The sequence below is a fragment of the Macaca nemestrina genome, chromosome 13, assembly GCF_043159975.1.
Source record: "Macaca nemestrina isolate mMacNem1 chromosome 13, mMacNem.hap1, whole genome shotgun sequence".
Taxonomy (NCBI): Eukaryota; Metazoa; Chordata; class Mammalia; order Primates; family Cercopithecidae; genus Macaca; species Macaca nemestrina.
Window position 1 is genome coordinate 102,462,901 of NC_092137.1, and position 17,376 is coordinate 102,480,276.

General features: G+C 40.2%; 1 protein-coding gene across 1 annotated transcript in view; it reads left to right on the plus strand.

Moving 5' to 3' along the window:
- Positions 1–15,930, plus strand: part of LOC105496015 (required for meiotic nuclear division 5 homolog A) — a 60,706-nt gene extending 44,776 nt beyond the window's left edge. The window contains exons 5-9 of the mRNA XM_011766036.3: positions 3,452–3,618; positions 4,607–4,772; positions 8,791–8,893; positions 10,346–10,500; positions 12,164–15,930. Coding sequence (XP_011764338.1) covers positions 3,452–3,618; positions 4,607–4,772; positions 8,791–8,893; positions 10,346–10,500; positions 12,164–12,227 — 655 coding nt within the window. The 3' untranslated portion in view covers positions 12,228–15,930. The remainder of the gene's footprint in view (positions 1–3,451; positions 3,619–4,606; positions 4,773–8,790; positions 8,894–10,345; positions 10,501–12,163) is intronic.
- Positions 15,931–17,376: the final 1,446 nt, after the last annotated feature.

Here is a 17,376-nt window from a genome sequence, read left to right on the forward strand (position 1 = left end):
ATTGAAGTCAACAAAATACAAATGTTGGTTTCTGGGTACGGTCCTGGAGGTATAAGAGAGAGGTCCTATCATGTCAGGTGAGGATTTCACCTTAATTGTTTACATGTGCTTAAATGTTTGGGAGAGTTAAAAATGGGTGTCTCATCCTTAGTTTAGACATTTTGCCAGGGAGGGAGAAGCTTGGAAGTCCTTTGCCTTGTATAATTTAGTCTTAGTATAATATTAAGAGGTTAAATGAGGATAGTACATTGTTTCAAAACGAATAGGATGAAAAGAAATACGACTTTTAAGAAATGTGAAATCTTGTGTTGTATGAGTTTGGGTTTTGTGTTGTCTTTTCCCTCCCAGTTCCTTTTTGTAAAGGTATCTACTTACTTTTCTAAATATTTCTTGGCAAGGAAAGGGGAGGAATTAAGCAATGCTAGTTTTTTTCTTATTTCATAGCCTTGTTTATAGGAAAATTTGAAACTGTGCAAACATAAATTTAAATAGTACATTAAAAATTATATTTGTCTAAATAAATGCATCTCCAGGTTAAGTGGAGTACAGGTGTTTCTAGCTTATAAAGCTAAAATTGATAATTCATAACTTTCAGGAAAAGTAATTTATAATTACTCTATAGGCCTGTTCGTTAAAAGGAAGTTAAGACATTTTACTTTTACATTAGCTTAAAAAGTTATTACCTTTTAAAGTATAAAATTAATACATGTTCATTACAGAAAACCTGGAAAATATAGGACAGCATAGACTGTTATCAGTGCTGTTCAGCTGGAATTGATTGGTGTGTCTTCCTGGTTGTTTCAGACCCCTGGTGCTGATCTAAGAGTTGGTGCCTTGTTCTGATTAGTCATAGCCCATGGTGTAGCAGTTGATAAAAAATACTTGAAATCCCAGAGTCATTGCTGTTAAACATTCTGGTGTCTAAAAGTTACTTTAAAAATATATCACACTTTTGGCCGGATGTGGTGGCTCATGCCTGTAATCCCAGCACTTTGGGAGGCCGAGGCGGATGGATCACCTGAGGCCAGGAGTTTGAGACCAGCCTAGCCAACACGGTGAGACCCTGTCTCTACTAAAAATGCAAACATTAGCTGGATGCAGTGGTGCATGCTTGTAGTCCCACCTATTCAGGAGGCTGAGGCAGGAGAATGGCTTGAACCTGGGAGGCAAAGGTTGCAGTGAGCTGAGATCGTGCCACTGCACTCCAGCCTGGGCAACAGAGTGAAACTCTGTCTCAAAAAAAAAATGTGTGTATGTCTATATCTCATCACATTTGTATATATCACACTTTCAAGTTGTTCACAGTGGCTGACACCTGTAATCCCATCACTTTGGTAGGACAAGGCGGGAGGATTGCTTGAGCCCAGGAGTTCGAGACCAGCCTGGGCAACATGGCGAAACCTTCTCTGTGCAAAAAATTACAAAAAATTAGCTGGGTGCGGTGGTGTGCGCCTATGGTGCCAGCTACTTGGGAGGCTGAGGTGAGAGAATCGCTTGAGCCTGGGAGGCAGAGGTTGCAGTGTTAAGCTGAGACCGCATCGTGTCTATGAACTTTTCCTTTTTTCTATCGACTTTTTTAAAATTAAAATTCGTAGTTACTCTATTAAATAGCTCCGGTATTTTGGCTCTACAAGCCCTTACACATACACCCCATATCAGAAACAGAAAAAAGAAAAATCTTACTGCCTTTCCTTATTTGCTAGTAGGAAAACAGACTTATGCTTTTATGAGTGAAGGGGTGTATAAACTTTTGGAAAGTGACTTAATTTAAATGCACTACTTGGAACTGGAAATCCATAAGGTGCCTGTCAGGCTTAGAGACTGGCAGGCTAGCGACTGCAAAAAGCACAGTGCTGTTGGTACTGTTGATTGATGTAGGGCATTCGCAAAAGACCACTGCCAGAAGTACTTTGCTGGTTGGCCAGGCTCACACCTGTAACTGCAGCACTTTGGGAAGCTGAGACAGTAGGATCACTTGAGCCCAGGAATTCAAACAAAGCCTGGGCAACATAATGTTTACAAAAACATTTTTTAAAAAAATTAGCCGGGAATGGCAGCATGCACCTGTGGTCCTAGCTACTTCAGAGACTGAGGTAGGAGGATCACTTGAACCCAAGAGGCTGAGGCTATAGTGAGCCGGGATTACGCTACTGCACTGCAGCCTGGGTGACAGAGTGAGACCCTGTCTCAAAAAAAAAAGTACCTTATTGTCAGCAGGTTTACCTCACTTGGTGTTACCACTTGACTGCATCATTTTAGTGCCAGGCAAGGAACCAAGGCTTACAAATTTAGGTAAGTATTTCCAAGATCCAGATGATTAATATTTTTAAAAATCACTGACTTTGAAGTCAGAGAAGCGTCATGATTTGACTGTAAGATGTGAATACATCAGCAAGTTAATTAGAATGTTTATCTACATGTGCAGCCCTTTCTGGGAAGGTTAGGACCCGGTAAAAGTGCAGCTCTGTGAAGTCCAATCCCAATCAGCAAATTCATTATAAATAACTTGAAAGGTTTTACTCTTGTAGTTGGTGGAGTTACTCAGATTTTATATTCTTACCCAGTTCAGATTCCAGTGGTCTTTGGTGAATTGGGTTAAGTGAGGAGTATTTGTCTTAACTGATGGTCAAATTAAATAATATAATGCTAACAGCTTCTATATGTTAATATATTTAGAGAAATAAAGTAATGTTTCCTTATTCCCTTATCGCAAAATTTGATTTTAACAGCTAACTATATACTTTCCTGCCTTTGCCCTCACCTGACCTGGTAGTACCAGTTCAAGATTGATTATTCCAACTGTTTGTTCTGTAGAAGCCTGAGGTGCTGTATTTTTGGCTCAGTTAAAATAGAATCTTGTTTTTTCCCTTACTAGAACTATGTTTGTACAAATCATTTTGCACAGTAAGATTTACTGTATGATATTTGTCTAGCTTTATCTTCCTGATCAGACTGAAAGCACCTTGGGGGGAAATAACGGTATTTACTGTTTTTAATCCCAAAGTGAATAACACAAAATCTTGCAACTATTGAAAGTTTAAAAGTATAGTTGCCTTTCAGGATCTTTGATTCATGCTTGTATATATCAGGCCAGTTTTACAGGAAAAGGGCAGTGGATCTAGGCAATCTAATTGTGAATCTCACGGCTGACACCGCTTCAAAGTGTGGTCCTGTGCAAGTTCAGATGCATCATGTGACACATCAGAGTCATTCTAGTGATTGTCATCTGCTTTAATGCTTTTTTCTTTCACTGGCTGAAGGGCCTCTGCAGGTGCAGTTATTGGTGGTTGTTCCTGACAAAAGTCTGGGCCCTAGGGATTGATGTTACCATAGACTTCCACAAGATGGCAGACCAAGCCCCTTTTTTGTTTTACTGCGTTTCAAATAGTTTTTAAGACACATTGCTTATGCTTTTGATTATTCTTAAAGTTTTTTTTTGCCTTTTCTTTAGGTGGGCAGTATCAAACCGGGAAATGCTTATAGCTCAAAACAGCTCCTTGGAATTTAAGCTACACAGACTGTACTTTATTAGCTTGTTAATGGGTGGAACCACAAATCAACGAGAGGCATTACAGTATGCTAAAAATTTTCAGCCATTTGCCCTGAATCATCAAAAAGGTGAGTCTGGAGTCAGATGTTATTAATGTTTGAAACAGGGCTATAGCCACCACTATAACTTAACGGTTCTTATTTGTTTGTTTTGTTTTTTGTTTTTGTTTTTTGTTTTTGAGACGCAGTCTCGCTCTGTCCCCGAGGCTGGAGTGCAGTGGCGCGATCTCGGCTCACTGCAAGCTCCACCTCCCGGGTTCACGCCATTCTCCTGCCTCAGCCTCCCGAGTAGCTGGGACTATAGGTGCCCGCCACCATGCCTGGCTAATTTTTTGTATTTTTAGTAGAGATGGGGTTTCACTGTGTCAGCCAGGATGGTCTGGATCTCCTGACCTCATGATCCACCCGCCTCAGCCTCCCAAAGTGCTGTGATTACAGGCGTGAGTCGCCGCGCCCAGCCCAACTTAATGGTTCTTATCTAGAGCTAATACATGTTTGCCAGTCAACAGTTGTAGTTGATAATCACAGGAAAAGCTCTGACTGGCTCTAGAACAAAAACAAAAATAGTAAAGCCTCTTAGAAGTCAGAGATGTTGCAGATTTTGGAATTCCATATTAAACTGAGAGGAGATCTGAGAAAGAGCAAGGTGTGCACTTGCTCTCGTCTACCCCAACCTGGCTGTGTGCTGCTTGTTTTGCCACAACAAAGTGTCAGAGAGCCAAGGCAGCAAATGTTAACCCCACGTATTTGTGTAGGAATACATTAACTCTGCAATCAGAGATAATGTGATGACATAATTGTTACTCCTGTAGGTAATGGTAATTATACTATGCTGTATATAAGAATTTAAATTATAAGTTCAGTATTTTCACTCCTTTCCTTTTCTCTCCATGCTGTTTAATTTAAGATGAAGGAAGAAACCAAGCTTAAGGACCAGAATTTTGAAGACCTGTTAATACATTATTTTAGGCTGTATCAGTATGGGTGGGGGTATTCTTGCTTTTCGCAGCTTATTACTGCAAGCAAACTAATGCTTTCTTGCTGGTACTTTTTTTAGACATTCAGGTTTTGATGGGAAGCCTTGTGTACCTGAGACAAGGGATTGAGAACTCACCATATGTTCACCTACTTGATGCAAACCAGTGGGCTGATATCTGTGACATCTTTACACGGGATGCTTGTGCCCTCCTGGGGCTCTCCGTGGAGTCCCCTCTCAGTGTCAGGTATGGAAATTGGCCCTGTCTGTTATTGAAGTATGCACTGCATTAGTCACCTCCCCTTAACTTGTTTGGTTCTTGATATTTAAAGCCAAAAGAACTTTTGTCTTTCTGAAGAAGAGTGCAATTGGTATTTCAAAAGATACCACAATTGGCAGTGACTCTGTTTTAGAGAAGCAGTTTTGAAAGTGTGGTGTGTGAACCTCACAGGATCCTGAGAGCCTTTTCCACTGTATTGATATTAGTACAGATGGTCCAGAAACAGTGGTGGATTAAACTGCTAGAGCCTTTACACAAGTCGGGGCGGTGGTACAAATTCCACAGATACTTGCTGGATTCCTCACCACCACACCCTTGCAGTTTAAGAAATGCTAGTTTTACTTAACCACACCTGTAATCCCAGCATTTTGGGAGGCCAAGGAGGGCAGATCACGAGGTCAGGAGTTCAAGACCAGCCTGACCAATAGAGTGAAACCCTGTCTCTACTAAAAACACAAAAAATTTGCCAGACGTGGTGGTAGGTGCCTTTAATCCCAGCTAGTTGGGAGACCGAGGCAGAAGAATTGCTTGAACCCAGGAGGCGGAGGTTGCTGTGAGCCGAGATTGCGCCATTGCATTCCAGCCCATGCAACAGTGCGAGACTGTGTCTCAATTAAAAAAAAGAAAGAAAGAAAGAAAGAATATTCTCGACCTGGTGTGGTAGCTCACATCTGTAATTCCAGCACTTTGGGAGGCTGAGGTGGAGGGAATCTCTTGAGGCCAGGAATTAGAGACCCACCTGGGCAACACAGCTAGACTCCATTTCTCCAAAATGCTTTTTAAAAAACGGATGTTCTTGATGAAACATTAAAATTATTAGTTTTACTACATCTTGACCTTTCGGTACACATCATCTTAATAATTTGACAAAATAGGAAATCCACATAAAGCACTTCAGTTTCTTGTCGAAGTATGGTAATTGTCTTGAGAAAAAGCATATTGTTTTGAGTTATAAGCTAGCTAGTCACTTTTTATCATGGAATACTTTTTTTGTTTCTTGTTTTTTTTCTTTTGTTCGTTTGTTTTTTTTTGAGACGGAGTCCCCTGGCTGGAGTGCAGTGGTGCAGTCTCAGCTCACTACAGCCTCCACCTCTTGGGTTCAAGCAATTGTCCTGCCTCAGCCTCTGGAGTAGCTGGGATTACAGGTACCTGCCACCATGCCCAACTAATTTTTGTATTTTTAGTAGAGACGAGGTTTCATCATGTTGGCCAGGCTGGTCTCGAATTCCTGACCTCAGGCGATCCACCGCCTCGGCCTCGGCCTCGGCCTCCCAAGGTACTGGGATTACAGGTGTGAGCCACCACGCCAGCCATGGAATAGGTTTTACTTGAAAGAATCATTAACAGTTACCCACACTCAGGTCTTTGGCAGTCTTTTTTTTTTTTCTTTTTTTAATCTTTTTTCTTAAATTTTTCAGAGACAGAGTCTTGCTGTGTTGTTCAGGTTGGACTCAAACTCCTGGGCTCAAGTGATTCTCCTGCCTCAGGCTCCTGAGTAGCTGGGACTACAGTTGTGTGCCACATCACCCAGCCATGTTTTTAAGTGAATGAAGCAAGCCTGTCACATTTGAAAGGTCTTAAGTATGATCCTACAAAAGCATGCATGAGTAAAAGAGTCATTCAAAGTACAAGACAGACAAATGGATTTTAATGTAGCAGGGTACAAAAAGTTTAATGGTAAAGTTTCAGATTTTGCTCTGCAACCAACCTTTAGAAAACTACTACCAGTTTTGGCCAGAACTGAAAAGTCAGTTTTGGTGTGGTATTGAGGAGGAGTTTCCACAGTGATCCAAAGCGATCAAAGTAGTGCTACACATATGTGTGAAACAAGGGTTTTTTTTTTTCATTTATCTCAACCAGAAGAACATACCACAATAGATGTAATGCAGAGTAAGCTATAATAATCTAGCTGTCTTCTGTCAAGGTAGGCATTCAGGAGATTTGTAAAAGTGTGAAACAGTGCCACTCTTCTCACAAATATATTTTTGTTTTGGAAACTAGTTTTTTTTTTTTTTTTTTACAAGAATGTTGTTTTTAATAATGGCATGGTATTTTATTTTTACATGGACTAATCGCAACTTTTATGTTTCTCATTTTAATTTCTAATGCATTAAAGATATAACCCACAAAAAGAAAAGCTCTTTGAGATCCTTAATATTTAAGCATATAAAGGGGTCCTGAAACCAAAACATTTTAAGAACCTGTTTTAAGAAAATAACTTTTTTAATTCCACAAATGTTTTGTATATTTGCTATGTGCGAGGCACTGTGGGCACTGTGTTGGATATAAGATGAATAAGGTGTATTCCGCAGGGTTCTCCATCCTAGCATAGGAGCAGACAGATGCAATTAGCTATAATGTGAGGCATTGTTGCCGTCAGTCTGTCTGAGGAAGACTCTGAAGTGGGAATGTACATGCAGAAAGTTTATTGACATCAGCACCTGTGGGAGAATGAAAACAGCAGGATTGGGCAGAGAGGAAAGTTGGACTGTGTTAGAGTGGCAACAAGGTCTCTCCCATTCCTGAGGAACTCTGGAGCTGCTATGGGCCTGTGGAGTTGTCCCAACTTGGGCCTACAGGGCTGGGCTTTTGTACCCTCACATGGAGCAACTTGCTGGATATGACTCTGGTCAGATGACTCTTTTCAACTGAGGATAGTCCTGAAGAGACAGACACAGCTGAGAGTTGGCTGCCAACACTTCCAGATCTGAGAAATGAGTGCTTCTACCCTGGACAGGGGTGATCTGGGGATAAGAGGAACTATGCAAAAAAATGTTTCAGGAGCAAGCATGTCATTTGACTGATAAGCTGAGCCCATTAAACTTTTTTTTTTTTTTTTTTTTTTTTTTTTTTGCTATTTTGTGCAATATAAAACCTTTTTTGGCATTAATGTAAGATTATTATGAAATTCTTTATTTTTTTTTTTTTGAAACAGGGTCTCATTCTGTTACCCAGGCTGGAGTGCAGTGGCACCATCATGGCTCACTGCAGCCTCAGCCTCCTGGCATCTTCCCACCTCAGCCTGCTCAGTAGCTGGGACTCTAGGCACATGCTACCATACCTGGCTAATGGCTAATTTTTATATATTTTGTAGAGACGGGGATCTCACTGTTTCCCAGGCTGGTCTCAAACTCCTGGACTCAAGTAATCCTCCCACTTTGGCCTCCCAAAGTGCTGCAATTACAGGAGTGAGCCAGCACCATCTACTGTTATGAAATTCTCTAAAAACCTTATTCTCAATTCTATACTTCTTTCCTATGGACCGAAAATGGTATATAAATCAGCACCATCCTGAGACCACATTTTGAGTATCATTATTCTAATTAGCATATACCTTGGAGCACATTTTGTAAGAAAAATAACTATGGTGGTATATAGTCTGTAAGGAAGGGAATAAGAAAGGAAGTTATGTCTTGTGTATTGCTGAATGAAGAATTTTGTGCAAGAACATCTCTTTTTCCTTCAAACTCAGATACTACAACTTCTGTATTTGGAAGAGTAGTAGTTCTTAATTCCTGCTCTTCATTTGAATTAATTGGTTCTCCAAAGCTGCCTTCTTTTTTAAAATGCATGTTTTAAAACTTTATTTTTCTATCTTCTGAGGAAGTAAGCTAAAGTTAAATTACCCTAGCAAATGAGTTTTTTTTTTTTAAACGTTTGCATTCTTTAACTGCATTTACCCGCATATTGGTGAGGTTTATTTAGTAAATTTAGAGTTTCATTTTTTTGTTTTGTTTTTTAACTGGGATTGGTTTTCAGTAACTTCAGGAAATATACCAGTGGGCCTGGGGAAGAAGGGGAGGGAAAACAAGTTATTTTTCTTCTAGTGCAAATGGCTGGATTTACTTTTAGCAGAACAGAAGGCTCTCACCCCGTCCAGGGGCCAGGGTCTGCGGTACACAGAGTCTGGAGAAATTGAGGTCTCCTTGGACCAAGCAGCCTGACACCTGGCCTGGCACTGACGTTTCCTCTTCTGCTCTCCCAGTTTCTCAGCAGGTTGTGTGGCGCTGCCAGCTTTAATTAACATCAAAGCCGTGATTGAACAGAGGCAGTGTACTGGAGTTTGGAACCAGAAAGATGAATTACCTGTGAGTTCCATTTTCTGTTGGCTATTTACTTTAACTGCCTTGAGAAGAATATGGCATCTTTAAATGTTCACCTTTTAACCAGGAAACATCATTGTAGCCATTCGACAGGAGTTCTTTTATATATATATAAAAGATTAAACAATACAAATGAGGAGCCTAGTACATTTTGGGGACCCTGGAGGAGGAGTATTACAATTTTGACTTGAAGTGCCTTTGAAAACTGGGGAAGGGAAACATCAGAAGTGGTGAGAGTTGTAGATGCAGTAGCATGCAGTGGGTTCTGCAGTGCAGTTCACAGACCACTCCTGTGATGGTTTTTCTAATACAAAAGCAAAGTTAATTGGATTTACTTTTGTCTTAACTATTGCTGTCAATAAGATCATGGGTTTTTGCTGGTTACATTTTCCTAATGCCAACAGAATAAGTACAGAGCTCTTAAAGGTCGTCCCTGTAACACCTGCAGTCATCAGCGGGCCTCTAGTACTGTATTTCTACTGCTCTCCTAGAAAGGACCATGGTTTTAAACATCAGCACAATCACTTGCCAACTCTAGAACTTCTCTAAGCAGTAGTGTATTCATCTCTAAGACAAGGACCAGCTTTCTCTTTATGGGGCTGCTGAAGGCTGCATAAGCATGCTTAGAACAAGATGGGACACATGGTAGGCACTCAGATTGTGGCTGCCATGGTGCACTTATGATGTGGAGTGGCGAAGGTCATTGTATGTGTGTTTCCACCAGGTCTCTGACAGGCACTAAGACTCTGGGCTGGAATTGTCATTCCTGTCATGATTGTGTCACAGACCCTGAAAAGCTGACATACGCATTTAGTTTTTTGCCCCTTTTATACCACACCTGTACACAGGTTTATTTGCAGTTACCTTGTTCTTCCAGCGGGTAACCCTGTCAGTTGGTTGCCCCAGCTTCTCAAAGATCTTTTCTGATTAAAGGCACAGGTGCAGTCCTGGTCTTGAGTGTGGTCAGGACACAAGCAGCACTCCTGCTCCACTGCCACTAACTTGAACAAGTGAAAAGAACTTGAGCCTTCACTTGTTTTGTGGAGGCAGGTGCCTGGCATCTGGCAGTTTCCCGTTTATGTTGTAAGCATCTCTGACATGCACTAAGAGCAGACTGAAATCTGAATTCACCTAAAGACTGTGTGTCAAGCCAGTAAAGCCATTAGAGGTGGTGATCTGCCCCTTAGAGGTGGTGATCTGGTCATTGTTTTTTGTCAGACTTGTTTTTACACTTTGTCAGCTTTCTTGAAAATAATCTTGAAGGCTAATTTATCGCTTTGAATCACTAAGACTGTTCATCTGAGTTAGAAGAGTGCTATAGAAAGTTACATTCAGGCGAATAGATATGATCAATGCTCTTTGCTGCACAGTATATATTACCATGTGGATGATTTTGTGAAATATGACTTCAGCTTTTTTACTTTTTTTTTCTAACAGATTGAAGTGGACCTTGGTAAAAAGTGCTGGTATCACTCTATATTTGCCTGCCCCATTCTTCGTCAGCAAACGACAGATAACAATCCACCCATGAAATTGGTCTGTGGTCATATTATATCAAGAGATGCCCTGAATAAAATGTTTAATGGTAGCAAGTAAGTGTATGACTTTTTAAAAATGTTAGTAAATAAATTTTGTTTTGGAACTTGGTAGGAGGATAAGAAGTGATGAGGATTAAAAAAATGTAGCTAGATTTAGAACTAAATAAATTTCTTAACTACTCATTTGGCAAAGTGGGTGGTATCTGATTTGAGTATTTTTAATTTATCTGTGGATTTGGTGATTAGATTTATAAGCATGTCTTTAATTTTTGGGGTAGGTGATAGATTTTCCCCTTTTTTATACAAATGGAGTTGCATACTAAAAAATGTTCTATACTTTGCTGTTTTCACTTAGTGATGTGTCTTGGAGATCTTTCTCTATACTGCAGAAACAGCCCTCATTATTTTTTTGTTAAAGCTGCAGTATATTCTAGTGTATAGAAATATGATGGGGTAGCCAGTTCCCTGTTGATGAACATTTGTTTCTCTAAACAGTGCTAAGTGAAGGCGACGGGCATGGTGGCTCATGTCTGTAATCCCAGCACTGTGGGAGGCTGAGACAGGTGGATCATGAGGTCAGGAGATTGAGACCATTCCTGGCTAACACGCTGAAATCCCGTCTCTACTAAAAATACAAAAACAAAAAATTAGCCAGGTGTGGTGGCGGGCACCTGTAGTCCCAGTTACTCAGGAGGCTGAGGTGGGAGAAGGGCGTGAACCCAGGAGGCGGAGCTTGCAGTGAGCCGAGAACGCGCCACTGCACTCCAGCCTGGGCAACAGAGCAAGATTCCATCTCAAAAAAAACAAAACAAAAAAATACAGTGCTAAGTGAATTATATACCTGATACATAAATTCCTAGAATTGAAATTACTGGTTCAAAGGATATATGCATTTGTAATTTATTTTAGATAGTGAGCCCAGCTTTTTTTTTTTTTTTTTTTTTTTTTTTTGAGATTGAGTCTCACTCCATCACTCCGGCTGGAGTGCAGTGGTGCAGTCTTAGCTCACTGCAACCACTGCCTCCCGGGTTCAAGCAATTTTCATTCCTCAGCTTCCTGAGTAGCTAGAATTACAGGTGCACACCACCACGCTTGGATGATTTTTGTATTTTTAGTAGAGACAGGGTTTCGCCATGTTGCTCAGGCTGGTCTCAAACTCCTGAGCTCAAGCGATCCACCCACCTCAGCCTCCCAGGTGTGAGATACCATGCCCAGCCAAAATTGTTGATCTTAGTTCAGGCTGTACTGATTTCATGTGCCACTGTGAGGCATGTGGGCCGTTCTTGGTGTGGGCTTGTAAAGCTGCCATCAGATTTGCTGCCCTTGAATGGATTGTGTGACCAGTACATTTGAAATTCATTTAAAGACTGATGCAAGCTAAACCTTTGGGAAGGAGAAATTGAATTTATTTTCAAAACCCCAAAAATGATATCCAGAAAAGTTATCTTTGTTTTGTTTAAGAAACAATTTTCAATGAAGAAAAGGCTTTCCGTTTAGGATCTGGCATGGGTGGTATGTATTTGTGACCCTTCAAATCTTCGTGGTTATATTAAGGGAAAGCGTAATTCATCCTTAAAGCAAAATACAAACAGACTTGTTGTTTTTGTGTGTTCTTATATGTGTGTGTGATTGTTAAAGATACTGTATAACAAGATAAAAATTGAATGCATAGTACTGAGTCTGCTCCTTCACTCAGTGTTTTCTTCTTTGTCTTTAGATTAAAATGTCCCTACTGTCCAATGGAACAAAGTCCAGGAGATGCCAAACAGATATTTTTCTGAAGAGATAACTTTAGTTTGCAATTTGTAAGTGAAACTGAGTCGTGGGCGCATTTCAGAAGAGAACGTTCCATATAATGCAGCTAACCAAGGACTCCTGTGTTTCTATAAGCTAATGCTCCAGAAACTTTGCCAACCTGTTAGTGTACACACACTGAGGGGAGTGCTCCCGGTGAATATTATCATAGGGCTTTATTATATTCTTGGTCTTCATTTCTGATCAAGTAAATACACCAGCAGTTGTCATTCAATGCAGGTTTTTGTACTTAATTATATGGTGATTTTTTTACTTTTTAAGAGCAGAAACAGAAATTGACCTCCCCACCATGTGTTTAATATTTCACTGCTTTTACTTTTGTCATTTTCTTGATAATCGTAAGCCTTGAGAGTGTTTGTGAAAAAGTTTTATTTCCTGTTATGTATACATAAGTAAATGAAAATTCTTCAGAAAAAGTTTGATAAATTGAATTGTGGTTATGAAACTAATTTGCATTTTTATTTGCTTAAGAAAGAAAGCTGTGATAGATTCCAGATTTGCTTTTTGATGTTTTCCTCTGCTCCAGCTCCAAGAAGTCAGCACACCTGCATTTTAGCTCTGCATGCAGCCCCAGCAGGCTGCGTGTTTAAGAATTTCATTGTTTAACCGGCTGGTGTGAGAAGTCTTCCGTTAGCATAGAGTGGAAGGAGTACTATTGTTTGGTTGGTTTTGGTTTTTTGTTTGTTTGTTTGTTTTTGCTTTTATTGCCAAGAGGTGCTTGTTTTAAAAGTATGTTTAATAAAATGAAATTCTAAAGTTAGAAGTGTTCTTAAGTTGATATTTGCTCTCTTGGTCTTGGTAGCCCTATTGTATCATTGCAGACACAGTGTTGTGCATGTGTGTATTATATATGTGCACCAGCATCAAACATTGTGTATCTGGAAGGAAAGCAGCATGTTCCAGTTCTAAAATGCAGTTACCAGACCCATCACTTTAAATCCTTAAAGTTAGAAGCTAGCAAATTTTCTGTAGTGCAGAATGTTTATTGCTGTTTTTGTGTTTGAATAGTATAATGTTTGATGCCTCTCTTCTGCAAAGTGTATCATCTCATTGACTGTGAATCTGTATATTATTCTAATGGATACAGATAATGATCTTTTCTCTTGTGAGGTATCTTCATTTAATGCACTGTCCAAAAATAGCCATGTGTAAGAGTCTCTCTGTATGATGAACTACATGGAAAAGACTTCTGTGGACATAATTCTGACTGAAACCCATGAAGTGACTTCAGTATGAGAATGTTACATGGAAATCACCAAATATTTTGCGACTTTATTTCATCTGACATGGAGTGAACATCAATAGGAATACTTTCAAAGAAAAAGAAAAAAAGAAAACACAGAAGCAAAAAGAAATGTGGCTCTTCACATTTTAAACTACAGATGGACTTGGTTCGAGGGAGGGGGAATCACAGATTTGGTGCTAAGTTACTTAGAAACTGGCAGCGTTTTACAGTAGTACACCAACCTGGATGTTTTTTTCTGAAATGTTTACCTGGGAGAGCTGGGGTTGGTTTGTGAAGGGAGAGAGTACTGTGGAAAAGCTCTGCTTGAGTGCCGTGTGGCCAGGCCTATGTGGATGGCTACTCCGCACTGTGCGGGTTCGCCAGCGGTTGCGATTGGCCCGGCTCGGAGTGCTTGTCTGGTCCAACCTCAGTCTGGCCCCATAGCGACTTTTGCCCCATGATTCTGCTTCACTGTTGGAGTCCTCTTTGAAGTTCCCCCTCTCGTTACTAAAGCAGTGAAGGAAGAGAACAGAGACAAACTCTTTGGACTGTGAAAGACAAGGTAGAGAATTCCAGGCAACAGTCTGACCAAGGGTGTAAACCAGTTTATTATGTATATTTTTTTGCCTTTGAATTAAAACCTAGAGTGTTGTTTTTTTGTTTTTATGTTTTACCCTTTTTCTCCTTAGGCCAAGTTTAGCTTATTCTCATCTTTCCACCCCAAACACCTACACAACATTTAGGTTTCACGTAAGGTTTGAACAAGACAGATGTACTCTGAAGGCTGGTGGTAAATGTGTTTGATGACCAGGCACTTGATATAGTCGGCTTGGGCCACTTTTAAGGACAAAAGCCAGAGCTCAGCTTTATCCCTCTCCCAGTGCTGGGAGCCAAAAAACTGTTGACAGTTTTTTGTGCAGCTCAAGACAACTTTAAAAAGAACATGCTTTAACTGAAGCATTGGACTCTGCAGCTTTCTGTGTAAGGTCCGTGTACTCCCACTGGGCAGGGTGAGGACTAAAATTCTGAAACTTACGAATCTGACATATTACATGGAAATTATATCTTGCCTTTAAGTGCATGGACTTAAAATTCATGAGAGACTAAATGTGAGGGAGAAGTGGATTTAAAGAGGCCAGACCTTAACCAAAGATGCTGAGGTACAGCATTCTGCCCTCCCTACCCTAGAAACTCCATAAATGCTGTCACGACCCTATCATCGCTGATACTTTCTGCACGTCAGCAGTCCAGGAGGATGCTTTTTGTCTCTTTATCTCTACTTTACAAAAGGTAATATGATAGAGGCAACGTTTATAACAGTCACATTTAATTATAATGTACATGAAAGACAGAATTTCAGAATGGTTTCTTAAATTTCCTTGGAAACCGTTTCCACATATCAGTTACAGTCAAAGGCCATGGGACTATGCTAAACCAATAAAACCTTTTTAGCAAATCTTTAAATTCTGACTTAGCCAGAGCATCTGAGTGTTCAAGTACAGTTTTACAGTGGCTAAGATTGTCTCTTGATCTTTTTCCTCCATTGTGTGATCATCACAGATGCTATTTCTGTTTTATTGGTGATTATATGAGACTTCTAATACATAAATGAACGGGTATTGGTGCCTCTTTATTTTAAAAATTTTGAAGAAAAGAGCCACCTCATATTCATAGAGTGTGTATTTTTTGAGTGTGTGAGCATTTAATTGAAAATAAAGTTATGAAGTAAATCTTAACTTTTCTGTAGCAGCTAATGTATACAGAGACACTAAAACCCACACCACGTTTTGTGGGAAATGAGGATCCTCTTTTTGTCCTCTCCAGGTAGTCCCACAGGTTATGCAGTTTCAGTTCAGTCTTCTTTATGCTGTGATCGATTTCCACCTCAGTGGCTTAGCCTTTGGGACAGTGGATACTGCAACAGCCAAGAACTCTTGGTTATCCGCACAAGACAAGCTGCTGGTAGACTATATTAGCCCTCTGGTTTTCCAGCTCAACCTCTGATAAAGTGGACTGACAGCCACGCTGCTCAGTCTGTTTAGTCAGCCGACTCAGGTGATTTTCAGGGAAGGCATGGAGGCATAGTTTGGTTAGTTTCATCACTAGGATGTATAAGGTGACGACACAAACCAAATACCTTTCTTTCATCACTTAACTATACGTACTTGATCTCTGGTAACACTAGAATGCTGTGGTCTTGAGGGAATGTTAGCAAGGGACACATAGAAGGTTTGGTGTTTTCGTAAGCCTGTCTAGCTGTGGCAGGTTTTGTGTGGTACACTGATGTTTACCATAAGCAGGTACAAGCTTCATGGACTGTTCTTAATGAACTATAATTGAATAGATACCAAAAATAGAATGGCAAATGTATTTTAATAGCAGATGAGGCAGTTAGTTTTCGGATGAATTTTCCACTGTTGATTTTACTTCAAGACATAGCAAGAGGAACAAAATTTTGTTTTCAAGACATTTCTGCTACAGTTTCAAGCTGTGGGCATATGCTTCATTTACTTCCAAAGAGGAAGAAGCAGCTGGAATTGGCTTACAGCACTTGCTTTGTTTCATGTTATGGGTGAAGACCTACATACACTCTTCTTGTAGCAGTCACTTAACCTTCAGCAAGGCAGTTGTGGGGTTCACTATGATTTAGTGCCTGATCTTTTTTTGGGGAAGGGGCGGGAATGAATGTGTTGGGACTGGGAGGGAAGCAGAAAATGGGAGCGTGAGTGAGTGTGCATGTGTCTGAAATTCACCATTGCCCCCACCTGCGCCTGGCAAGGAACAGGTGTTTGATGTATTTTGCTCATGACTGCAGTATGCATGTATTTTTTTCCTTCTCTGTGTTTTCTAAACTTACACTAAAGGATTCATTAAATCATCTTGTTCAGATGGCTCAGGATTGTATTTATTTTGCTTACCCCGTGCTCTTGGGTTCTATAGTATTTCTATAATTATGTAACGAGAATAGTGTTGCACTGTAATCTATCATATAGAGCTATATGTATGGAAAATTTTGATCAATTTTTTAAGAAATGTATCCTGTTTGCAAAGGCACAATAAAGTTCCATCTTATAGACTATAGGCAATAAAGCTAACAATAAACCTTATTTAACACAAACCACATCCATATCCTCTGTTCATTTGATTTTGGAAAAAGTCTAGCATATCCAGTAGTTTCAGGGAATTCATTTTAACTTTTAAGAATTCTGATATATTTAATTTATAAATATCAGACTGATAGAATTTTGGAAAACTATAAGAAATGCTTTGTTAATGTGTGTATTCCTATGTAAAACACATGACTTCTCCTGTGTATATTTTTAAAAATTAAAGAAATGCACATTGAAAAAGTATTTTGTGGAACCGGTCTGTATGAATGTGCCAGGTGACAAAGGTATGAGGGAGGGAGTAGGGAGGTGCTGATTGCGAGAAGAGAAAATTGCAGTCTGCATTTGCTAAGGGTCTGCATGTCAAGAATTTAAGAAAGTATCTGTCCCCATCTTACTCTGTTTCTGTGCCACCAACAGTGAGAAGAGAAGGTGACTGGGCACTGTCCCGAGTTGTTTGTTGTTGTTGTTGTTTTGAGACAGACTCTCACTCTGTTGCCTGAGCTGGAGTGCAGTAGCCCAATCTCGGCTCACTGCAACCTCCACCTCTTGGGTTCAAGCAATTCTCATGCCTCAGCCTCCCGGGTAGCTGGGATTACAGGCATGTGCCATCTAATTTTTTTTTATTTTATTTTTAGTAGAGACGGTGTTTCACCATGTTTGCCAGGCTGGTCTCGAACTTTTGACCCTGAAGTGATCTGCCCACCTCAGCCTCCCAAAGTGCTGGGATTACAGGCGTGAGCCACTGCGCCCGGCTGAGTCCCGAGTTTCTGAGTAGGAAAT